Here is a 26951-nt window from a genome sequence, read left to right as displayed (position 1 = left end):
CCATATTGTGGTAACCAGATACCACAGTTTTGTTACCAATCAATATAAAATAAAAGTTCATTGGCAGAAATAAAACTCAAAACATCAACACACAATAATTTAAACTGGCACACACTAGCTTTATACAAATTTTAAGATGCACAAGTTGAATATCACAATTTTCTTAATGAGCTGCCAAGTCATTACAAGTAGGAAAATAGTCTATCTGGGGAATATCCAGTTGTCATTAATATTAAAAAATGTCAATACCATTGATTGGCCGTTACCCTTAACAGCTATATTAGCTGAACTGTTAACTGCCATGTCTGTCACTATTTACCTTATCTATGATCTAGGTTTACATTTGTCCTTTAGGACTTTCTATAGAGCCTAGACTACCCAATAAAATGTACATTTTACTGAAGCAATATATACCATGATGATCAAAGAACACAATAAAAACGCATAATCTCTCATGAAGTCATGTTCTGATGGTACTTAACAATAAAAAAAAGATACAATGTACAAAGTTGGAACCACCTTTCCAGTGAACCTACTGTAAATCATCATCATCAGTGAAAGTGTTCTAGGATAAAACTAGATACCAGATACCTAAACCTAAAGGCTACCTAAGGAAGACTGATATCAACATTTATAAACTTAAGCTGATTTTGCATCAGGAGATACCAGATACTCTGTACACTCAGAGAAGTACATGTCATCCAGGTCTATCTCCTAATATCCGCATCTCCTGCAAACTTTGCCCTTTTATAGGTGTAGTATACCCGGCAACTGTTTTACCAGTTTGAAAAGAACCTTTTTTTTCTGCTGCTTTGCTACAAAATACTCAATATCAAAAGGCCACCCAGGAAGGTTTAAGTCAGGGAAGACTAACATTAACATTTACGAAGCTGAGTTTGAATCGGGCAAGACCAAATACTCAGAGACTCAGAGAAGTGGATGTCATCTAGGTCAATCTCCTGATGGTGCGTCTCCTGCAAACTTTGCCCTTTTTACAGTGTAGCACCCGGTAGCTGTCTTACTAAGTCTAGAAAGAAGTGCTTTAACCTTCTTTTTGCTACTTTACCAGAAAATACTAAGTACAAAAAGGTTATCAAAGTCAGGGAAGACTAAAATCAACATTTACAAAGCTTGCATCAGGAGAGACCAGATGCTCTGTAGACTCCGAGAAGTGAATGTCATCAAGGTCTATCTCCTCATCCCCATCTTCTGCAAACTGGACTCTGGCCCTCTTCACCATGTAGTAGCTATCTTGCCAAGTTTGAAAAGAAGTGTTTTAATCTTCTTTCTGCACCAACATCAACATTTACAAAGCAGAGTTTGCATCAGGAGAGACCAGATACTCTGTGGACTCTGAGAAGTGAATGTCATCAAGGTCTATTTCCTCATCCCCATCTTCTGCAAACTGGACCCTCTTGATTGTGGAGCGGCGCTTTGCTGGAGTGCTCTCCTGGAGCAGGTCCATGATGCACTGGTGGATGAAGATGTACTGCTCCTGCAAATGGAATTATGGGATATGTTGGTTTCATACCAGTGGCTGCATCAACGCTGTTACCAGTCAACAGAGGTCGTGGTAGACGAAAGAAATCTTGAAAGGAGTGTGTTACAAAGGACAGCAATGTGAGTGGCTTGGAAGTGCAGTGTGAAGACTAGCAGACCATGTGTCATTGACCCATGCAGCAGTATATTAAGCAAATACTGAATACTAAGTTCATTCCTAATTCTTTTGCCTTGGTTCTCAGTAAGTAGACAAAATAAAATCAGAGAACAAGGAGAAAGTTCAGTTCAGCTTAGTTCAGTTCATCCTGTTAGTACGAGGTGCCATGAATAATAAGGAGGAAGACTTGAATATAACTGTATTCATTCCAACTAAGACATAAATCTAGTCCTCAAGCTTTATGAAAACATTTCATCTGCATTTCCAGCCTCTGACCTGAGTCTGCACCATGAAGACCCTGTACAGCCTCATCTGGTGGACGATGCCGAAGATGTCGACGTGATCATGGTCCTCCATGTGCTGCATCAGGCGGTCCAGAGTGATGAAAGTACCGGTCCTGCCAACACCCGCGCTGAGGAGGACAACACAGGGCAATTATAACATTTTTTAGACAACATCCATAATAAAACGAGTGCATTCAGGACCAAAAATATTACAACAAACGACTGTTGTCTGATTTATCTATTCAACAAGTTGAACCCATTACATGTGCAGGTCAGTAAGACAACATCTCTTTATTTCCCCACCAAAGAACTACTTAAAGATATGTCTGTCTGTTGCTTGCTTCAAAATTGCAGAAACCTTGACATGACTATAATTCTATCCGATTGTTTTGCTACCGGTGCTACAGCTAACAAATTTCTTGTGACACAAAAAATGTATTCTAAATGACAATGGTCTGGCCAACACCGGCAGTGGGAAGGACAATGGAGATGAATGTACTTAGAATACTGTAATTCTTGATTTGTTAATGGTAACTTAATTTTTTTATTATTAACTACTTTTGCTGTCTAAGATTTCATCATTGCAATTACAATGTATTTGATCATTCTGAGGCCAGCAAGAAAATAAAGTTCTCAATGCTAAAGTAAAATGTCATGAGCTACTCCCTTTCCTGCCAACAGCTAAAATTACCAACCGCAATATTAGATGATTTTACAGAATACAATCTTTATTGACCCAACAAAAGGACAGCACCTTACATAAGGTCTAAAACTTACATACACACAAACAAGTGGATACAAGTTGAGCAACAAACTAAGGTATTTGACAGTTTATCAACATGTCTGACCATTTCCAAAATCATATCCAGTGGGTTAAGTAACTGATTTTTGTCGAATGTTCCTGATGTTTGCTCTTCAATCAATCATGACAGAATGCAAAGAAATTTCCCAACAGGATTCCATGACTATCTACTGTGCAAACACTGTACGACGGATGCAGTGGAAGATGAAACACATTTTATATGTAACTGCCCCCATTATGAGGATGAAAGAAAAAACCTTTTCGACACAATCAATACAATATTTCCAACTTTTCACCAGTTGGTAGACCTCCAAAAAACTATATTCCTGTTAAAATCACAGAACCCACTAATCATTTAAGACGTGGGACTTTTCATCAGTCACTGCCTCCAAAGAAGAAGTCAAACCTACCAGTAAACAATGTAGAATCATGTATATAGATAGCTGTATAGAATAGACACTTTTTACTGTCTGTACCGGGCTTGCAATTAGCCTTCGGGCCAATAGATGAACAAAAAAAAAAGTTAGATGACATGAAAAGCTGGGCCAACAGTTTACCTGCAGTGGATGACAGCGGGCCCCGCCCCCTCCCCGATGTTCCTCCTGACCATCCTGACAAACTCCAGACTGGCCTTGGTGTCCTCCGGCACGCCGTGGTCAGGCCAGCTGGTGAACTGGTACTGTCGAACGCACCTGCTGTGGCTGTTCTGTAGTCAACATTGGAAAAAAGTATGCGAATCAGTAAAGATGGTTTGCTCAAGTGAAAAGGAATTTCTTGCAAACCTTGGACTTATGAATGACTAATACCATGGACTATAGTCCTCATTTCAACCACAGTAAGTCCAATGGTCTAAAAATTGATTTTCCTCAGGGAGGACTGAAGATAGACTTACTCCAGACTTGATTTAAATTGGTGTGAATGACTTACTCTTGACTAAAACTATAACAAACAGCCATCAGTAATGGCAAAATGGGGTGGATCTGAATTTCACCGTGGGAGTAACTGCTTATCTGCTTGTAAGTCCACATACAGTCTTCATGCATTGTCTATTTAAAAGGTCCCAGGTCACAAACATTGATTTACAACACTAAGCATTCCACCAGGAATTTGCCGATCCAATACTCACACAGCAGTATAATCACTAATATCACACCCAGGCCTTATTTATGTTCAATAAGACTTGAAGTCAATACTTACATTGGCCAGCTCGAACTCCCGGCAGGTCCAGTCATCCTCCTTGTTCTCAGACAGCATCTTGACGACGATGTCTCCGTAGAACACGGGCTCCTCATCTTCTGGCCAGTACCGCTCACATTTAGCCTTAAGGAGTATTATATTAGGAGCAATGATTGAACAATGCAAACATAACAGTCTGATTATATTCAAATTCACCAGACCCCCTTTAATAATTGTGCTTGGTGATAACAAAATACTCTACAATAGTACTGGAAAATTTGCAATTTTGAACACATCAATCCTAGGTTGGTAACTCTGATACTTGAAGGCATGACTGTTTCTTGTTCTTATTTGAGCTCATAGTACATTGTGTATTAGATAATATCAGTCGGTACGTCCACCAGTTTATTGGTCATTTTGTACATCATGCAAAGTCTGGAGAGTTACAGAAACTTCTGGCAGGTACAGGCTGTGTGCATGTAGCATAGAACACATCTTAGTCTGATCTTTTAGTAAAATGTATGTGGGACTTGAAATACAGACCTTTCCCCTCTCCCAGCACTGTGTCAGCATGACGATAACTCTGCTGTTCTGTTCCCACACCATCCTCCAGAAGTCAGGGACGGTGAAGGGCACCGGGCCCTGGGTCGCTATAAACTCTCGCTCAAATCTGTAACCCTAAACACAACACAAAAAATCATGCTGTTATTACATACATCAAAATTGATTCAACTTTGAAATTAATTCTGCAGAAGTCAGGGACAGTGAGGGGCACCGGGCCCTGCGTTGCTATAAACTCTCAATCGAACCTGTAACCCTGAACACAACACAAAAACACTACCTGTTATCACAAGCATCATCCCAACTTAAAAATTATATTCTTTAGATTCTCCAGAAGTCAGGCACGGTGAAAGGTACTGGGCCCTGCGTTGCTATAAACTCTCGATCTAACCTGTAATGCTAGTTCACCTTTATCCGTTTGGTAACCTATATCCGTTGTTTTTAAAAACAGGGTTATTTGGGGATATCACATCAACGGGCATTGGTTTCAAATTGCAATATTTTCAGTATTTTTGCAGTTAAGAAGTACCACCTATTCCCTTGATGTACCTAAATACCCTGCTTTGAATAACAACGGATAAAAGTTACCCCGTGGATAAAGTTGAACTAGCGTTAACCCTAAACACAACACAAAAACATTGCTGTGCTGTTATCATTCTAACATTGAAACTGTATTCTTTACCGGGTCCCTTTTTTTATACTAAGTCTTGTTGATAAACAGAATGATAAAGAGGGTGTCTGCATGCCTTTTGGGTGATGTTACCATCAATGCTCCGTGCTCAATTCAGAAAGGCAGTGGATACATGTGGTAATTATTTGCACCCTCCTTTTATACAATAATGACAGACATGATGGTCTGGTAAGATGAAGAAACGTGTTCTTGCTAGAAAAAGTTGGAGCAACTGGCTCCCGCTGATTCTCATGAAAGTGTACTTTTCACTAATACTAAATATAAAATAATCTGAACCCACCGGTATGTAGTTTGCATTGATGTAGTCACTGTTCTCATCCTCCTCAAGGGGGTGGAGTTCCACTCTGGAGTGGTCATCTGGGAAAATGAGACACTTCTTAAGTCCAAGGCCCCACAACACTGTTTTATGAGTTCTGGTCCCATGTTTGTGTACAACTCAAAAGCAAATGGGAAAAGATGACTGAAAAATGCAACTGCAAAGAACAAATAATGCTTGATTCAACTACAATAAACTTAGTAAAACTTAAAAAGTTATGATTTAAACTAGTAACTTCTATCCTTTTGTCAGTCAGTACTTGAATGGGAAAAAGAAGATCATGATAAGCAATATCCATCAGAAAATGAAGAGTGACTGTCACAGTTTTACCAGCCTAGTCCTGTTGATTACCATTCTTTTTGATGAAATATAATGAATACAAAGAAATTCACTTTCAATAGATTATATCATTAAGTTCCAGTGAACAACAGTGAAGCTTAACTGGTGAAGATATTATGAAATTTTGTACACTTACAGGGTAGAATGTTGGTGTATCTGTTCTTGGAGCTGTTAACAGACAGGTGTGCAGCTGTGATCCTCTGGTCACGCCCGACGTGTCTCAAGCTCTGTTGGAGGAACGAAAGAACGTATTACCCTTCATATCTGTATGTCATAAATTTCATACCTTGCTATTTTCCTCTAGACTAATGTAATTCCGTTCAGAATACAGTATCTTCACATTGTCAAAATCCACATAATGTGATTATATACTGATTTCTGAGCAGGATTACTTTCTCAGGGGAGTAAACGAGGCCATTTACAACTGAGCCTCAACCTTGCCTCAACCGAGACGAGGGTCAACACTGACTTACAAGCACCTTTGACCCATTGCTGATGTCGACATAGACTTTCAGTCATTTCAACTTAAAAAGGATCAGAGGACTGATCAAAAGCTTATTGGTATTAGCACTTTATTTTGTGCACAGATTTAAAGTGTAAAATTATATCATAGTTTTGTCAGTGTTGCACAATAATCTTGCATCACTTTCCTAGATGGCATACATTGTACATTATCAGGACAAAAAAACTAAAAGTACATACGCTGTATTCATCCTCCAGCCAGTACTGGTTCTCTGAGGACATCTTCTCCATGTGTTCCACAAAGTCTGACTTGTAGATGGGACTGAGATAAACAACAAAGTCAAGATGGTTAGACTGTTAAAATCCTTGCAACATCTTTCAGCATGTATGTGCAGTGCCTATATCTGTTTTGACAGCCCTTGGGCCACACAGTTGTTTAGGCAATACAGCAGGGAGCTATGCAACATGGTGGAAGATTAATTGAAATTACAGCATTATTAAAGTGCATCATCTGGATTGTCATGAATATGGTGTTACAGTAGCAACTTAAGGCGTCAAAAGAGTAAATATTTCTTGCACTTACCATCATCAATTACCTGCTGGGCAATGTTTAAGCATGGTACAGATGAAAATATATAGAAAGCGATTTAAAATTTAAGCCTTACAATGCAATACTTGCCTAATTATACTGATTTTGATTGCTTAGAGAAGACAAAACAGAAAGCAAAGACACTGAGCTGTTACAGTAGCATTTCTGTTGATTTATTTTAAGAACTTTGCTCAAGGATTACATACTAGTCTTGTATATAATGTGCATCACACATGATTTAGACAAAAAATATGTTCTGGTTTATATAGTACTGTCTCTTAATGGCTCATTAAACAAGATGGCTAATTTGTTTGCCTTATAGCTAAAAGCAAAATTAATACACTGCAGGGCTCAAAATACTGCCAGTTCGTTCTGCACAGTCTAGTGCTGGTAAAGTGGCTGTGCAGGCATTTCAGTCTGCACATAGACTACATACTTTAGGCTCATGTGATTAGCGTATGAGTTTACATACTATTAGATTTTTTGTTTGACTGATTTAACGCCTGTAAACTAAAAAAAATCAATCAAATCGTTAATCATTATCGTGCCAGGTTCAGTCTTTTTTCATGAACTGGAAGAGGCATGAAAAAGTAGTTTCCTTTTGACTCAATCTGTGAGTCTGTCTAGAAATTTTGTATAATCAATTTATTGCGCAGGTGTTTTATAATGCTACATGCACCAGTGTAGAAAAAGAGTATTTCATGCCATGCAGTGTCCTTCATTGTAATTTGACAGAGTAACAAATTGCTTCTTATACTCTCATATTGTGCGTTTACTTCCCCAACATGCGATGGGTCACATTAACTATTAGTAATTGGAAGCTCCTGTTAGTTCCCTAACCATAATCATAATATTGCTCTCAACACTAATAAAGGGAAAGGAAACTATTGCCCCTAATGTGAGTTGTAAAACTATTAGATGTCCCAGCATGCATTGGGTCACACGTGCGCTAAAACTTTTGGGTTTTAAGAGGGCCTGCAAGGAGAGGGGGAGGGAGGCAGGGTACCGTCAATGCTCATGATAGAGGCAGTGGCTAATAGTTTTAAAATTTTTCCATTAAATTGGGATGGCTGGCTTGCTTTATACTAAATTCAGGTGCCAATTACATTATACACAATGTCACGTATGTACATGACTTTTTTGTGCAGTAGACTGCCTTAAATTCATAGAATATTACGTCGAATTAGAGTGGCCATGGACTATGTAATAAGGCGTGCAGGCCCCCTTGTAACAATGTCTGACCAATTCATCAACTTTTTAGTAATACATGTACTTGACTAATATCATGATTTAAAACCAAAATATCCAATTGGTTTTGGCTTCACTGTATTAACTTAAACAAATCTTTGCAAATGGATAAACATTTCCGCAGTAAAATGGCAAGAATATTAACAAATCATCAAAGATCTCAGCATAAAACACTTTCTATATTGCCTTGCCAATATTTACAATATTATTCTCTTTATAATGCACACATAATGGAATAAACAAAATAATTAGAAGGCAAAACACAGCTCTTTAAGCCATTATCAGCAAATCTCACATCAATTATTAAATGTCATCAAAATCATGACCACACCAAAGCAATGCATAATCGCATGATTCAGCACTTATAGTAGAATGTAAATCAGATAGTACTGAATAGATTTAGTACTGAAAGTTTTGTGCTTTAATCAATTAGTGGTTTTCACAGCAATGTCTCCACTGTACCTTCATGACCAAGTGAATATGTCTTCAGGACACTGTAGCCTCATTGGCATTTGTCAATCATTAGCTTAAGCTAATGCATTATTGAAGCATCACAACAAAAAGCTTAATGTAACACTCCAAAACTCCATCAACACTAAGCATAGCAAAATATTGGATTTAGTTTATTATGATCAAGCAAGCCTGGTCACTCATAATAATCTCATTGACAGATGTCAATCATTTAACAAGCTTGCATAAGCGTCACAATTAAAAGCTCAAATGTAACACTCCAAAACTCCATCAACAGAAGCGTAGCAATGCTCACACGTCAGCACATCATTGGATTTAGTGATTATGATCAATCAAACCAAGTCATTGCATCAACCAATTGATGTGACTTAAGGGGCGGGCACCGGTACAGAAAATTCAGGTACAGGTACGGTCCACGTCCAGACCTGAACCTGGACCTAATTGTTTGTGAAAACTAGTGTGAATGGGAAATAATAAAAACAATGGTCCATTTTGCTACAAAGCTACAAAGGAATATGTTTGGTGGAGTATCCTATCTTCCTGTGAACAACGCTAACTGCCTCTGCTAACTTAGATCAATTCTGACTGTAGAACTTGGCAAAAATGGCAACTCTCCTCTACTTTGCTCTAAGACTTGTTATTTTCTTGGACTGGTAAGCTGCAAAACACTTGAATGCCTTCCGCCAGGGTGCCGGTATAATCTGTTCATTTTCTAATCGGTCAAAATTCCAGTTACTGTACACTAATTTTTTTCAGATCTTTTTATTCTGGACCAGTCCAACAAGAAAAACGGTTTTGTACCAGTACACTGTAACGGTACCCACCCCTTGATGTGACAATTATTCATCAATTCATTGATGTAGAATTACTAGTAGATCAACCAATCATCAATCAATCAAGCCTCATTGACAGATGTCAATCATCGGCTCAAGCTTGTACAAGCATGGTAGTGCTTGTCTGTATAGACTTAGTGACACACCGTGATGAGGTCTCGACCATCTGCTGTTCGCTGGCAGGTAGGTGGATGTCCAGCAGAGCTTGTGGGGGGACCACCGCCATCTCTTGTCTCCTGTTTCTTCTCTGTTTTAGACTGGGAAAGAAAGATTGTCAGAAATGTGAGAAATATTACAAGAGAAGATGCTGAGAACACTGCAAATCAACAGAAGTAGTTGAGAGTAAATTACAGAGGAACACTTTCATCAAGAAATCAGTCCTAGTGTATATGGCCCTTGTAGCAATACATCATGTGACTAATAGTGTAAAAATGGGCTTCCACTTCTAGACTGGGACATTCAACAGAAACTAACAGCCCACGACCACGGCAGTCCTTCATTCATTCTTTCAACAGAAAACCTGTCAGAAAGTTGTCTATATTAGACAATAAAACCTAATTTGCATCTCAGCCCAAAATAGCATTGGCTATGAATGACAGTCTTTGCCACTTTTACAAGGTAAGTCAGTTTTCCCTGAGCTGCAACATCCTTTCCTGCAGATCCTGTTTTCTTCTGTGCCATGCATCATTGTCTACAAAATGTAGCTTCTGACTTAAGTTGTCTTCAGTTGTGAAAAGTTCAAACACAACAGTTTACTATCAACACTTACCACACTACTGCAATTAGAATGATCAGACACAAGCCGACCACGCCCGCTGCTGCTGAAGCACCAATGGTTATGTACATCTGTTGCTGGGCATCAGATACTGTTGGACCTAGAGAGAGAGATAGTTTTGATCACTTGTAACATTCTCATATCAAACAAAATGCGACAAAAATGCCAGATTTACTTTTCTCTATAGGATATTGTTATTTAAGCCCAGAAACAATGATCAATGATACATTGTATATACATGTGTATTTCAATTATGTACATCATAAGTGAATCAGTATGATCAAATCAAATCAGCTGTTAATGAAGTTATGGTCCAACAACACACAGAAATTATTCAGATTTGCAGAGCACGATTCTATCATACCTGCAGTCTTCAGTGGCCCAGAGTAGTCACTGTCAGCATACCAGCCATTCTGAGTAAATGCCCTCAGCTTGGCTCTGTGGAGACAGGCAACAAAACAAAAGAATAAATTTCTTGCAACTTTTTTTCAGAACACTGCAGTTAAGAGTTTGTAAATGCTTACAATTTCATAAAACTTTAGGTCAGAACAAAACAAGTGTTGTCATATCTACCATAATTACTACACAGAAAATACATTCAATAAAGGGAATTCCCTGCCATTACAGAATGAAGACCATCATTGTACATTATCTTACAAGCTAACTAATACAGGCCAAGATGATAAAGTAAAACTGGAGTTCAAAGCATAATTTGAGATATATGAACCTTCAAGGTGGTATGACTCCCTACGTATATAATATTATAGTACGTACATGTATCTAGAAAGTCTACAGCATACTTGTCTAGTATGTATATGTCGATTGAGTTTCAACTTCTTTTTACTTCTTGAAACTATTTCATAGAAAAGTGGACAAAGACTGAGGATTGGCCAAAAACTGAGTTTAACTCACCTGTAAGTTGTGCCTGGTTTCAGAGGTCCATTGCAGAAACGTTTGTTCCTTGGTTCACAATCCTCAGTTCCTATAGTGAACTCTTCTGATTGAGCAGTCTGACGTTTGGAACGAGAGTTACCAGTGAACGGGTACGGTTGCTTGTCTGTCACCTGGTAAGGTGGTATAGGGTCTCTGTTTTGGACATCGTACCACGTCCGGACTGTCGTGTCATTTTCATGTCCGGAGCTGGGAGCATCTAGAACATCTGCAAAAGATGAATAAACGTATCCTGAATTAAGATCACACACAAATTCAAATAATCATGTTGGCTATCATATCTATCAACACAAATATGCTAAATGGGAAATTATCGCAACAGAGCCAAATTGCCAGGTTTGCCTTGCAATTGATGCACTCAGTTTCATGAATAGTACAATTCTAATTTAAAATTAAAGTATAATTCCCCCCCCCCTTTTTCCCTGCATCAGTTTTTATGTTGTCCTTTTGCTTCGTTTTTCCAAAGAAATATCAGAGAACAAAAAAAATCACAATATGCTGTAGCCTAACGTATAACTGTAACTGAATGTGCAGTACTTACTAAGTCATTACTATATTCCAGGTGTAAGACATATTGAAGTTCGCAGACGGAATAGCAGAGTAGCGACTGCATAATAGTGTATAAACGTCGGAGAAAACTACTCTCCAGGTGGTACCCAGGCTGGATCAAATGTGTACCTGTATCTTCTGCCACAAAGACAGTGTAGCTTTCCACTGGTCCGTTTTCCTCAGAGAACATGTTACTGGTGAAGGTTATGGTCAAGGTCGTTGACTCTGAGGCTGAAGATGAACCTTCCTCGGGTTTTACACCTGATACTGCAACTGGCACTAAAAAAGGTCATGGAAGTATTATAATATTAGACTTAACTCATTTGCATGGTAGGTTATCCTCAAGTTTGCAGAGACAATTTTACCAGGAAACAAGCATTATTGATAATCTAAGCATTAGCACATGAATTTATTTATTTGTAGGTTCTTGGACCTTAAAAAGATATGCTGGAAAAAAAAAAACATTATGAAAAAATCCTGAGGACAAGGTTTATCAGTTTTCAGGATTGTATACTTCTATGATGATCAAGTTTTCCCCCCTGCCCTCTTCTTTTATGATGTTTGTTTGGTAATTTTCCCCCTAAAATCTCTCAAAACCAAGAAAATTAATTCATGTGACTTTAACTTGTACTTTTTGCCCATGAATGATGTTGATGGATGTGGTTTATAGGTTATATTACCTCCAGGTAGTGTGGTGACCACTGCTGACTGGTCTGAACTGGTGTTACCCGCCTCTGTCATAGCCACGACCACAAAGTAGTAGCTTGTGTACGCATTCAGGCCTGATACGGTCCAAGATGTCATATCCCCAGCCTGTAGAGCAAGTCAGAAATTTGTTATCACAAACTTTCCCTATTGCTACAGTCAAAACTAACCAGGAAGACCACTAAAAGGTCGATAAAATCTAATCAGCAGCAAGGATGCAGTAACTGATAGCCAATCAGCACCAAGGACATAATATATGCAGCAAATGGCCAATCAGCAACAAGGTCAGTGTAACTGATAGCCAATCAGCACCAAGGACATGATACATGCAGCCAATAACAATGCTGAAATAGCTGATGGCCAATCAGCACCAAGGACATGTAGAACAGCATCATGGCCAATGGAAAATCATCAACAGAGCTAAGGTGAATCAGCATGGATTCAATTCTTCTTCAGTGATAGCAAGGAGATTTCTCTTTATTAACAATATGACCTATTACAGAATAAAATATACTGTATCCACTTTGAAAAACCGTGTGTACTTCAGAAATCTCTATTGCTGCAACACTAAGTATGCACAGTTTAGATATGACGGAGTCTATTTTAGTTTTACAGGGCCACATTTGTTGTATTGGAGATCCCTTTAGAGACATTTTACAGTGTAGTAGATACATGTACATGTGACTTGCAGAAATCATGTTAGGCCACACCAATTTAATTTCTTGGTTCACGGATTTTTTCATAAAAAATATGGAGCGAAAGGGCGAAATAAAAATAAAAATTGTAAAATGGTTGGGGTAAAGGTAAGGGCTAATCCAAAACATAAAGAATAAAAAGATTTCAGCTTGAAAAAAGTACAAAAACACTATTACTGTACAGTAAGGGCACCTGTTCATTGAAAATTACAAAAGTAGTGTCAGTTTTTATATTTGTCCCATTCTTCATGAATGAAAAATATAACTGCAATAATAATACCCACATTTTAAGGAGCTTATAATATAAAGGCCAATTTGCTACACCAGAAAGTTGGTAAATGGTTTCATTAATGGTGAAAATTTGCTGAGTGGTAATTTTTATTTTTTTATTTTTTTTCCAAAAAATAGGAGCGAGCGAATCCGTGAACCAAGAAATTAAATTGGTGTGGCCTTAGTTTTTGTAGAAGTTACCCACCTGCAAAGTGATATGCAGTGTATCAGTTTCAGCATTGTACACCTGGACTATGTATGAGGTGGGTCCAGCATACCGGTCTGGTTCCTCCCAGTCCACTTTGATGGAAGACTGGTTGAATGCAATGCCTTGCACCTCTAGTGGTTTATCCGGTTCTGAAAACATTATACAGGTGCATCACAAAACTGTATCATCTTCAAAAAACAACAAGCAATATTTCAAAGCATGAACAGAGAAACAAAAAATAATCCTTGTGAAAAAGCATAGCTTGCATCATTACTGGCATGCGCAAAAGCACCCTCATTTTGACAATCAAGTACAACAACTACACAATCATAGCATATCATCATACTCACTTGCAATTGTTGTTGTAACTTCCAAAACCTCAGACTTGTCTCCTTGACCAATCACTGTCCTTGCAGCTACTTGAATACTATATTCTGTGTAGGCTCTCAGTTCTAAGATCTGTCCTGTTGTATTGCTTGTGTTGACTTCTTGAGCATCTGACTCTCCCTCCATGGTGTACATAATGGTATAGCCCAGTATGATTCCATTGGCCTCAGTTGGACTGTCCCACTTCAAAGTGATACTGCGGGGGTCGATTTCTCTTACAGCCAGGTTAAGTGGAGCACTGGGAACTACGGCAACAGAGAACAGAGTTAGCACATAGGTTAGCAATCATAGTACAATCTTTTTGATACTCTACAGCCCAAGCTATGGTGATGCTCATATCTAATTGTACAAGAATTAAGTTCAGCAATGTATCATCAACATTGCACAGTGAATGGTTATATAGTGATAGACAGCGTGTGAGGTAAGTTTCCTCTAGAGCAATGGAACAATAGGAAAATATTGTAGCATAATCATTAATAGTTAATCTGTGTTAGTAGCTAACATAATATTGAGTCAAACTTATTTCTACAGCATGAAAACTGTTAGCATATCAGCATCAAGGATATGATACATGCAGCCAATGACCAATCACTACCAAGGACATGACATTGTGGTATAACATCACAGCCGATGCCCTATCAGCAATGGAGCTAAGTTCAATTCAACTTTCAATTCAATGTTTCAGTGATACCAAGCAAGTTCTTTTTCCTTTGTGATGCCAAATAAAAACAGTCTAATCTGTACCACCAAGATCTTTTGGAAGAAATCATAATGATATCAATGGAAGCTACTCACGATCCTGTCTTGTCTCCTCAGTCAGACAGCTCCTGCTCCCATTGCCTGCACTATTCCATGCCCACAGACACAGGGTGTAGTTAGTGTACGGAGTCAGGCCAGGGACTGAGTATGATCGTACTGAACTGTTGAACGACAGGATGGTTGGATCAGCCGATGCTGTGTTGTAGGAGAGATAGTAGCCCAGAATGATACCATTCTGTTCATACTTGGATGGCGGCCCCCATTCCACAGCAATGCTTGTGCTGGTCGGTATTGTGCCTGAGATGGGTGGTGAGCCTGGGACTGTGGGATAAAACAAAAAAAAATGACAATGAAGTTTATTGCATACTCAGGACCAATAAAGGCTAAACGTATTACTGGTAACTCTAGTTCAGCTTAATCTATATCTGTTGTATCTAAAATTGGAGAATGATTTTAGGGATACCAAGTCGACAGATGATTGTTTCTAATGCAATATTTTGGAGATACTGCAATTTGAAATCACTGTCAGTCGACTTGATGTCCCTAAATACCCTGTTTTTTACCAACTGTTACAACAGATACGTTAATGAAGGTTAGACATCCAGGTACACAATATTCTAATACAATTCAATCTCAACAACTGGATAAAAATGGAGATTTACTGACAAAATCTCCATTTGCAAATCTCCAGTTTATCTAGTTGTAGAAATTGAATTGCATTTGATTGTTAAAACAGAGGTAGTTGAAACCATCTATAAAGGTGAACTAGCTTCAGCCACTTTTGTTACTGTGAGCACCTGTTACTGAGCTAACACATTCCTACTAGAGAGAATGTGAACTAACCTGCTTCTTCTGTGAGGATGGTATAGGGGTCGCTGTAAACCTGCCCTATGCCCATTCGTGTGTAGGTGTAAATCCATACCATGTACCCCCAATACTCCTCCAGACCCTCCAAAACTATGGATGGATCAGGTCCTGGGGAATAGCAAATGAAAGAAATTATAAACTGCCCCCAAAAAACTGCAGAAGCATTTTTGCAGTCACTGTGTGAAAATACAACAGCAGAGTTTCAGAACTACAAAAACATGTAGGACTGTGCAGATTGACTTATTTTCCTAATAGGCATTCATTGACATTAAAATGTGTAGTGTTATATGGAAACAGTGAATTTACTAAGTATCATTCAGCACCAAGGACAGTGCATGAATGGCATTTAGCACGCAAAGAAACTAACTGCTAACAGTGTCAAAGATTTGTTCAGCACCAGGAACACTCTGAATGAGTTATAGTCATCCTTTGAAAAAGAAGAAGTGGCTCTTTAAAGGGAAGATATAATTATAACTAAGGAACTTGTAATTATGTTAAGGGAACATGTAATTATCTTAGATTTTAAGGAAGTTGTAATACCTGTAGTGTTAACGACAGTGTAGTTGTGGTCAGTTGTGTCGTTTATGTGTACTTCATAGAGCAGGATGATTCCATTTGGCTCAGATGGGGGTGTCCACTGTAGGGAAGCTGTTGTTGCACTCACGTTTGCTTGTAGGTCAGTGATGCTAGTGGATGGCACTAGAGGGAAACAGCAGGAAGAAAATGTCATAAAAAAACCTATCATTACAAAATTAATGTAGATGTTGTAATTCAAATTGCAAAAATTGTTTCAAACAAGGAGGTTATAGAGAGGTATAACCTCCTTGTTTTAAAGTAATGGTAAGCCTAGTTCCCCTCCAACTGTGGGGTAGCCTCTATCCATTCTTTTTAAAAACAGGGGATTAGGATTATTAAGTTGACAGATGGTGGACATATATTGCAGTATTTAAAAAAAGTTTGAAACCACTGTTTGACGACTTGATATTCCAAATTCTCTATTTTCAAAAACAACATAATATTATATAGCTGCAGATAAAGCTGAACTAGTATTGTATACAAGTACCTAAGAACTCTGTTCTATAGCAAATAACAGAGAAACACAATAATTGACCAACTCTTACCTCCCTCTTCTGTCATGAACATAACCTCGTCTGACTCTGGTCCGTACCCAACAGCTGTGAATGCTGCAACTGTGATGGTGTACGTGCTAAAACTGTCCAGGTTATCCACAACAAGTTGAGCTGTTGCTGTAGTGGTATTAATGGTGGTTGTCATGTTGGAAGAGTCAGTCATGTAGACTGTGTACAGGACATTCCCATTAGGCTGGGTGGGAGGGGTCCATGTGATGTTGACTGTCTTGATGTTTGGGTCAGATGAAGAAGATGACGTGTTGTAGACATCAACATCTGTTGGAGGGTCACAAGGTCCTGTATGGGATAGAGAAACAAGGAAGAACAATCACATTTTGCTTGCTGCAACTTAATCTTAAACCCAGGTAGCGCAGTGCGTAACCTGAAATTTTGCAGTTGGAACACTGCTTTTCCCCCACCTACGTGCACAAGCTTTAATCTATTTCTTGATAAAACAGTTACATGTGACTGGAAGAAAGGATAATGGATAAGTAGCTGATTTGAAGAGAGTGGAAGTGAAGTGGGGCAACCTGAAATGTTGATGGCACAACCTAGCTTTTGATTCTGGCTGTAATGTTGCCATTCTGTTGTGATGTTAGTATAACGTTAGTATGTTTGTCTCTTTTGTAAATGTACATTCGACATCTGCAAAATATCAGTTACTCAAGCAACTGGGTATGATTTTGGAAAAACATTATTTCCAGCAGATCCGATGGTAGCTTGAGTAACTGCTATTTTGCGTATCTTATTACCTGGATGTCTAACTTTCATTGACCGTACAATCAAGATTAAATTGTACCAAATGAATGTCATATTGTCTTTTCATCAGATTTTCTGCATTTACAGAGTGTTACAAGCCTGCATCTGACAGTGTACGTTGATCAGTTCTGAAACTGATGTACAAAATAAAATTCTGTTTATTCTCCACTATTTTCAGTACTTACTGTAAATGTATTTAAGTTTGCGGGGATTTAATTTTGCGGTAGTGGGAAAAGGGACTTTTCGCGGTGGATTTAAGTTCACGGTAACACCATAGACTGCAGTCTAATACCATAATAAAAAAATGTTTGCGGTAGTTTTAAGTTTGCGGTGAAGTGGTCACCGCCAAAACCGCGAACATTAATCCACCACGAACATTTCTGCATTAACAGTATTTCATTATTCCCCTACCATCAACATATCTTAGTAAAAATATTCCTTGCCAAACCATGGTTTAATGCATCAAATCTAATTTATAAATAAGAAACAATCAAAATGTAGAACTCACGGTCTTGCAGTGTACTTCGGCTCCTGTTCTCTTTGTCCCCTGCTCCTGGTGCTGTAGATGCAAAAACCTCTACAAAATACTCTCTATGTGGTACAAGCCCAGAAACATCACACTCCAACATAGCTGCATCCGGGGGGTACGTGCCTGATCCGTCCCCACAGATAACCACTATCAACTCATCAAAACAAGCTGTTGGTGCATTTGTAGGGGTAGGGGATGGATTAAATGGTACCCCCATGGTGGCTGTCGTGGTAGCTAAACTGGCAACTTGTGTTGTAGCAAGTGTACTGGGGAGTGCTGTGCTTCCTCCAGTCATTTCAGGCATGTCAGTAACCATTGGAGAAGTGCTTGGCATGTTTGTAGGTCCTGGAGTTGTTTGTGGGGCTACTGTAGAACTTGCATCCATTGCGGTTGGATTGGTAGCTGTTTGCGAGTCCGTAGATACAGCAACTGTTGTGTATGCTACATTGGTTGTACCTGGAATGGTTGTAGCTGTATTTGTAGCTGTTACTGCTTGGCTAGTTGTTACAGCAACAGTTTGTACTGTATATGGTGGTAGTGCTGTAGACGTGTCCATAGGTTGGGCAGCAGTTGTCTGTGGAAAAGCATAAAGCGATGAAAGTCAGCAACCTTTGGATTTTTTTCAGCACCAAGGACAGATCCACAAAAGTTTTTTTTCAAAACATGATAGACAGCAATGGCTAATGATTCATATGGATTGTACAAACAAAACTTTTTAAACTTAACACAAATGCCAGTATTTCATCCAAAGGACACGGAAACATCTGTGTACTTTCCATCCTACATTTTATACATGTATTTTTCCTATCACGTCCTCATATCGAAGAAACTCCCATGGTTAAATGTATTCAAAGAGACTTACAGTCATCATCACAGTGGTAGGAACAGCTGGAACCAAAGTCACTGTTCCATTCCACTGAATGTCTGCACTGTTCCTCACACGAATGGTGTAGCTGGTGATGACTCCGTTAGGCTCTTCTGGGGGTTGCCAGGACACTTGAAGCGTAGTCGAGCTTGTGTCAACCAGTGTGAGATTTGACACAGGTCCAGGAGCTATATAAGACAATAGAGATATCCATGTTAAATGACCGTGACAAACTAACACTTTTTCTTCAGTAAAGACAAGACAAGACACATAACTAGTGCACATTCTATTGCAATCAATCAAGGGACTTATGGTCACTGTAGACAGGTGGTCACTACTAAGAGAAAGGTAATACTATAAAGTCCATCTAAGGGACCACAAAAAAGTTGTCAAAATGGCCAGGTGGTCAAAATGTAAAGGTGATCACTTGTATGAGTATTATTGTATATCAATGGCCAGGTGGTCCTTATGCAGAGGTGGTCACTAGGACAGGTTTAACTGTATATCAATAACCTGTGTTTCACTGTGCTTTTGTTACTCCTGCTACAGTAGCTGTCACATTGACATGTTATTTAACTTATAATAAACCAGTAATGACCAGGCAATCCTTATATAGAGACGGACACTCATACAAGTTTGACTCTATCAATATGAATCAGATGCTGCACTGAAATAAACAGTTTGACTTACGTTCTTCCAGAGTCATTTCAGGTCCATACGGCATGCCTTCACTCTCCTTGTTCCCACTCACAGTGTACACAGTAAATGTGTACGAGGTACCAGGGGTCAGGTCAACTAGGGTCGCGTTCAGATTGTCGGACTTCACCATCATGTCCTCCCCACTGTACAGGGCATTAGAAGAACTATTAAAAACATTATATATGACAACATATTCATGTTGTAAGGGATTGCATTCATCATTTCTGATAGTGATGTTTTAAAGCCGGTGGCCCTGTATATGAGAAGGCATTAGCCATTAGCCTCTAGTGTCAAAAAACTAGCAGCCTTGTTGAGAAGATTAGGGGTGATCTGCTGCACTTGGCTGAACAGGCAATCCAAAGTGAAGCCATTCTGCACGGTATACTAGCTACTTGAAAAAGCAGCATGCTTCCCCTCAGTTGCGGATCACAAATAAAGAAGAAAAAGATAGCATTAAGCTAGACTTGATAGACTAGAGAAGGAAGACAAAGATGAATGTTAATGTTACCTGTCTGAAGTGACTGTGATGATGAAGTGTGAGTAGACACCCTCAGGAGCCTGCCATCCCAGGCTAACGTTTCTGGAGCTGACAGTCAGGATGGTGATGTTCTCCACAGGGGCAGGGTCTGGGGGGTGACAAGAAAGTTTAAAAAAGTTAAAATAATGGTCACCGTGGTATTATCAATGAATCCATCCATCATTTAATGAAGCCATAAATTAATCCATCAATCACATACGTCAATGAAGGTCATTTTGATGTTATATAAAAAGTCTTTTATTTTTCAAAGTAGAAGAAACTCCATACAATATGGTGGTGGTGGTTCAAATTTATGATAGTGAAAGAACTGTAACCATGTGATTGATTTTGATAGAACAATTCTGCAATATGCTGGATTTCAACATAATTTTGCTTAAAGCTACACTTCATATTCCATCTACTACAAAACAACTAAAATATTTCTAAAGAGTTACTTTGTTGTTTGATATGGGCAGGCTACCAGACAGAAGACCTGGCGCATCCCTGTACTGTATTCAGCTAAAACAAAAGGGAATGCCACCTAAACAATGCAGCTTTTATAACACTCTATGTCTCTACTACTACTACTACTAGGCTACCAGAAAATGTACAAGCAACACCTAATATACCTATGATCTGTGTGATCTCCGTGGGTTGGCTGTACTTGGGTTCACTGACTGTGATGATGCTGAAGTTGTACATCTGTCCCCTGATCAGGCCGTCATACTGGTATCTGGGAAAATTGGAGTAAAAATGTGTGAGAATTATCAAAATATACAGCTTATTTAGGGTCTTATTCCACAAACCAGACAGTCACAGTAACCGATGGCATTCAGCACCAAGGACAAAGAAAGTGTCAGTTTTAAAGCATCAAATAATTCCATGTGAGAATCCTTATGACATATGGCTTGATTGGTCTGTGATTCATTGTGAAAACTCTTAGATCAGACAGTCACCAAAAAAATTGTTGAGTTGATGGCGTTCAGCACCAAGGACAACGGCACTTTACAAGGAAATGTCACTTTCAAAGCATTTTAGTAAGTTATTTGGGATGGCTACATTATGTCTATTACAGTTTATTCAAATAGAATTGGCCAAGGATTTCCCTGTGGCTCAACTGGTAGTGGTCTCACAGTTGAGGTCCTAGTTCTAATCAGTTGCAATTGGCATCTGTGAGACCCTGGTTCAAGTCCAGGGATAAGGACATGATCTAGGTTGGGGCTCTCTTTTGGAGGTGATGCAAAATGGGGATCCCGTGTTTGGGATAATAAGGACGTATCCAAAGCATTTTATATGGGAAAAGACTAGCAACCCCTCCATGTAAAGCTATACCCTGCTACTGGAACAGCTAGCTAACATTCTGACTTACCTGTATGTGGCACAAGCCACTACAAGGTTAACAACAAAAACAACAACAACAACAACAATAGAACTACCTGGCACAGTACTGTAGTTTGTAAATTGTTGATAGTTTTTACCTGGACTCAGACTCAGGCACGAAGAGGGGTAGTCCCTGCCGACCTTCACAGGAGGAACAGCTGAGGTTGTACCCATCATGCACCCCTTCTGCTGCTGTCCACATCACCATCAGCGAGGTCACATTCACTAGGTCAAAGGTCACATTTGTTGGTGGTACTGGCTCTGGAAAAGGAGAAGATCATCATTATTTACGGATACTGCTGGCAATCTGTCTTTTAAACATACTCCATTTCCTTCTTAACCTTAGTTTACTTAGTTAGTTAATGAAATTACAAAAAGTTTATTTGCAAATACACTTAGTAATACGCACAATGTATCTCCTCAGTACAGGTAACTTCAATTTAGACCTAGAAGTCCAATGATTAGTAAGCTTTGCTCCTTTCTTTCAACTCAGCAAGTCTTTCAAAACATAGTAACTGTTCTTAGCTGCAGCCTGCTGTCCACACATCTAAATATTCAGCACCTTATGGTGTTGTGATGTATTTAGAGATTGATGAAACAGCAATCAATAAACAACTCTTATAATATTGAGATAAGCTCCAAATTACATGAAGTTTTGTACCTGTTTGCTCCATGACTGCTATGCTGGCTGCACTATCCTTGCCCCCACTCCGTGCTGCCACAGTAAGACTGTAGAATGCTCCTGGTGTGAGGCCATCTATGGTGGCACCTGTGTCCCCTTGACAGTCATTCCAGGAGAAGGTTGTTGTTTCATTGACACAGTTGGCATGGTAACAGGTGGCAGTGATGAGGAACTGTTCTGCCACACCCTCCACGTCCCAGCTGACATCAATGGAGGATGTTGTAGTCTGACTGGGTAATGCTGTCAGGTTAGTCGGCACTTCTGGGACTAATGGAAAGGCAAAATAGTTGCAGAATTCTGAAGTTATTATCACTTGATGACTGTACAAAACAGCAAATTAAAGGTAAAGTTGAATTTCTAAACTAGAGTTCGGCGACCTCATACCTCCATGAATATTTAGAGATTTTGTTAATTTCATGCAAATGACGTAACATTAACATGATTTATGCATGGTGTTGTTCATAATTGAAAAACATACAGTACACATGTCACAATTGAAATTCCCAATTCAGATCATTAATCATTAACTTAAAGTTGTTTTGCAATCTTTGCATAAATTATGCAAGTAAATTCCTCATTTGCATATTTGATATCTGCATATGTTCCACCGATTATAATTAACAAGTGTTACATTTATCGAAGTCCAGTTATTGCAAACAATGGAATTATACAATTTCCTCATTAATTATGCAAATGTCCTCATTTGCATAAAATGCATATCATTATGAACATCTTTGCCCAAGCTACCTGCATACCTAAAATGCAGGCAATCCGTCGTTCCTTTCTGCAGTTATGCTCTTTGGAGTGTCTTGACAAAAACGCCCCTGCAGTTCCACAATTAAATGTTAGGGGACTGAAACTTGCCCCACTTTGTCATGACGCTAAAAGCTATCTACCACCCAAATGTCACGACCATATCACGTCCGGGACAAGAGATACATTGAAAAAACTGCTATGATAGAATATTCTCATTAATTATGCAAATGTACTACTATTTTGTATGATTAGTATCTTATCTTGTACAACATTGTCTAAGGTACCTACATACCAAAAATCATGACAATCCGTTGTTCCCTTCTTGAGTTATCCTCGTCAGAAGTTTTTGACAAAACTGCCCCTGCTATCCCAAAACTAGACGCTAGGGGGCCCAAACTTATGTCATTTCTTTCTGAGCACAAGAGCTATCTAATACTAAAAAATCGTGACCATAGCATGTTCAGAACACCGAGATAGCAAAACCGGAAGTTGCGCTGCAGTACCAAGGGGAGCCGCTAGGGGGCCCAGAATCTAATCATTTCCAGCTTTCACCACACCCCACCAACACACCAAGTATGAAACCAATCCAACCAGCCATTCTTGAGTTATCTTGTTTACACACAGACACACAGACAGACAAACGCAGGGTAAACTAGAGTTCGGCGACCTCATACCTCCATGAAAATTTAGAGCTTTGAAATTCGTAAATTTCATGCAATCGACTAACATATTAAGTAAACATAATTTATGCATGGTGTTGTTCATCATTGACTAACGTACACATTAAACAATTATAAAATTCCCATTATTAATCATAAAGCGGTCTTGCAATTTTTACATTATTAAAAATTATGTTAATAAGTTCCTCATTACCATAATTGGTATCTGCTTATATTCCACCTATCATAATGAACATGTGTTACATTTGTTGAAGTCCAGCTATGGAAAACAATGGAATTATACAATTTCTTCATTAACTATGTAAATTAAGTCCTCATTTGCATAACATGTATATCATTATGAACATCTTTGTCTAAGGTATCTGCATGCCTAATATGATGCCAATCCGTCAATCCTTTCTGCAGTTATCCTCTTTGGAATGTCTTGACAACAATGCCCCTGCAGTTTAGAAATTAAATGTTAGGGGGCTCAAACTTGTCCCACTTTGTCATGACACTGAAAGCTATCTACCACCCAAATGTCAAGACCATATCACGTCCAGGACAAGAGACACATAGAAAAAACTGCTATGATGGAATATTCCCATTAACTAAGCAAATGTATTCCTATTTTGCATAATTATTATTTCATTTTGTAAAACATTGTCTAAGGTACCTACATACCAAAAATCATTAAAATCCGTTGTTCCCTTCTTGAGTTATGAAAAGTCCTTTTTACCAACAAATTTCTACCCATTTCAACTACATGGTACGGTCCGCCTGTGACACGTGGAGGTCAAGGAGTCATGACCCATGGGCCTAAGGAACGCGTCAACTGTGCTGTGCAGGCTAGGGGTGGTATCAACCAAACCAGGCTGGGGGGTTGTAATGCTTCAGAAGTTTATGACAAAAATGCCCATGCTATCCCTAAACTAACCGCTAGGGTGCCCAAACTTATGTCACTAATTCCTGACCACAAGAGCTATCTAACACCCAAAATTCGTGACCATAGCTTGTTCAGAAGATGAGAATTCACACCCGGAAGTTGTGCTGCAGTACCAAGGGAAGCCGCTAGGGGACCAAAAATCTAATCATTTCCAGCTTTCATCACACCCTACCAACACACCAAGTATGAAACCAATCCACTAAGCCGTTCTTGAGTTATCTTGTTTACACACACACAGACAAACGCAGGGTAAAATATAACCTCCATTCCATTACATTTCATGGAGGTAAATATAACCTCCATGACATTTCATGGAGGTAATAAAATGGAGATTCTTATGTTTACTGAAAAAACTTAAGATTGAAAGAATTTCCGACTTACTTGTTACAACATTCTGGCTCAGCTGAGATGGTCCTATCTCTACACCTGCACTCACTGTGACAACACTTAGACTGTAGCTCTGTCCTGGGTCAAGCTGTGAGATACCGCAAGAGTAACTGAATTGATCTACAGAAATGGATCCCACACAATCCACCACTGGAGAATGAGATGTACCATCTGAAGTGCAGTGATATACAACATCCTCTACTAATACCACACAGTGTAGAGAAATGTCAAATGATATTCCACTGGAGCACTGCTGTGGCCCAAGACTTATTGTGAAGTTGACATTGCCACACAAGTTTTGAAGGAAAGTCACTCGAACGCTTGTTCCTGTAACTTGATTCTCAATGGTTGCGAGTGCTGAAGGAGGTTGACATTGACCTGTGGACAGAAAAATGATAATTTTGCACATTAAATGTCTTTAAATTGAAATGGATAACATGCAAATTCTCTCAAGACATCTCAAAACTTGTGTAAAATGTCACATGACATATACAGTCACATAACTCATGCCAAAAAGCAGTTACTCAAGCAACTGGATATGATTTGGGAAACAGTCATACGTTTCAGACAGCCCTCTGGCGTCTTTGGTCAGTGACACTGGAGAAATCTTGCTGGAGAGAGTTTTTATTTTCTAGCAATGTGACATGCAAAAGAGATTTAGTTGTAGTACAGGTTAACCGTTTATCCAAACTATTAATTGATTATAATGCAATAAGGGGAAGAAGAGGACCAAATTTTTTTGTAGTTCAGCAGCTTATCATGAGTAACTGCTTTTGGCGTAAGCTTCATCGACAACTATTCTCAGTCTATACAAATAATTTTTGCACGCCCTCCTCATTACAATGCTTTACTTTCCTTTTCTATTTTCCCTGTATTCCTGTGGCAATGGTGCTTAGTTTAGAAAAATCAAACAATTTTCTCAGTGTAAATTACTTGACAAATTTACCTTTAATGTTTCAGAGTGCACTAATAGTGAACAATTATTGACACAGAAAGTGCCCAGAACAACTGATAGCCTTATCTGAATGACCTGATTTGAGGGACTTGAGGCTACCATAAGTAAATACATAACTGACCCTGTGCTGTTGTTGTTCCTATTAAAAGGCTGCACAACAAGGCCAGCCTCACAGCAAGACCCAAACCAGCGATCATCTAAAGAAATTAACGAAAGAAATTAATTATACTGGTGGCACTGTACAAAAATATAGATGTCATATTAAGATGGGGAGAATAGTATGAACTGAAAAAGGTTGTGCGAGCTTTCAACCTCAAATGCAAAATTACAAAACGCTAGTTCACCTTTATCCACAGATTAACCTACATCTGTTGCGTTAAAAATGGGTATTTGGGAATATCAAGTGGATGGACAGTGGTTCTATACCGCAATACAAAAATATTGTAAATTTGAAACCAGCTGTTTTGGACCTGATATATCGTTTTTAAAACAGTGGATAAACATGTGGGTTACCCTGTGGATAAAGGTGAACTAGCATAAATTCTGTAATATCTGTTTTTCACAGGAGCAACCATATAACTAACACATAATTCAATTTATGTGCACCCCTCTGAAGATACTCGACTTGTTTTTGACAAAGGAATTATTTACTACAAGCCATTGTGCAGTTATAACCCAAGGTATGTGAACAAAGTCCCTTACATAATTACATTCCTGAAGAAATCAATGGGGACACAGGTTACCCCATTTTGTTTAACACTGAAAAAATGTTTTTAAGTATGACACAAATCTTAGTCTATAAAATCATGTACATTAACGACAATTCAAGTTTTGACAAGTTGCAATTCTTAAGAATAAAATGTAACGCCAACTATGCAATTCTGCCTATAATCACATTGATTATGACTCCAATGTAATGTTTCCCAGCTTTATGCACTTCTGCATAATTATCTAAAATGTACTGGTGGTGCTGCATCTTTAACGCACTGTTTTTCAACTTGGTGGACATATGTAACCCATCAAAAAATATTGATGAAAGTTACAACTTTGGAGTGACAATGAGACAGACTAGAACTACTTTTCTCAACTATT

General features: G+C 38.8%; 1 protein-coding gene across 1 annotated transcript; it reads right to left on the bottom strand.

The window, feature by feature from the left end:
* Positions 1-1148: 1148 nt before the first annotated feature.
* On the bottom strand, positions 1149-25099 carry LOC118407140 (tyrosine-protein phosphatase 10D-like). Its single transcript, XM_035807559.1, has 29 exons — positions 25073-25099; positions 24899-24992; positions 22136-22423; positions 21573-21735; positions 20724-20827; positions 20086-20203; positions 19569-19720; positions 18876-19066; positions 17993-18587; positions 16717-17022; positions 16136-16294; positions 15572-15703; positions 14765-15049; positions 13933-14214; positions 13580-13731; positions 12385-12517; positions 11834-11983; positions 11117-11363; positions 10569-10642; positions 10199-10304; positions 9576-9686; positions 6529-6610; positions 5963-6053; positions 5452-5528; positions 4463-4597; positions 3941-4063; positions 3301-3449; positions 1934-2069; positions 1149-1495 (listed from the first exon to the last, which is right to left on the bottom strand). The coding sequence occupies exons 1-29, from the start codon at positions 25097-25099 to the stop codon at positions 1307-1309; spliced, it is 4851 nt and encodes a 1616-aa protein (XP_035663452.1). The 3' UTR covers positions 1149-1306.
* Between the last annotated feature and the right edge of the window lie 1852 nt (positions 25100-26951).

Source organism: Branchiostoma floridae, chromosome 19 (genome assembly GCF_000003815.2).
Source record: "Branchiostoma floridae strain S238N-H82 chromosome 19, Bfl_VNyyK, whole genome shotgun sequence".
Taxonomy (NCBI): domain Eukaryota; kingdom Metazoa; phylum Chordata; class Leptocardii; order Amphioxiformes; family Branchiostomatidae; genus Branchiostoma; species Branchiostoma floridae.
This window is presented reverse-complemented; position numbering and strand designations above follow the sequence as displayed.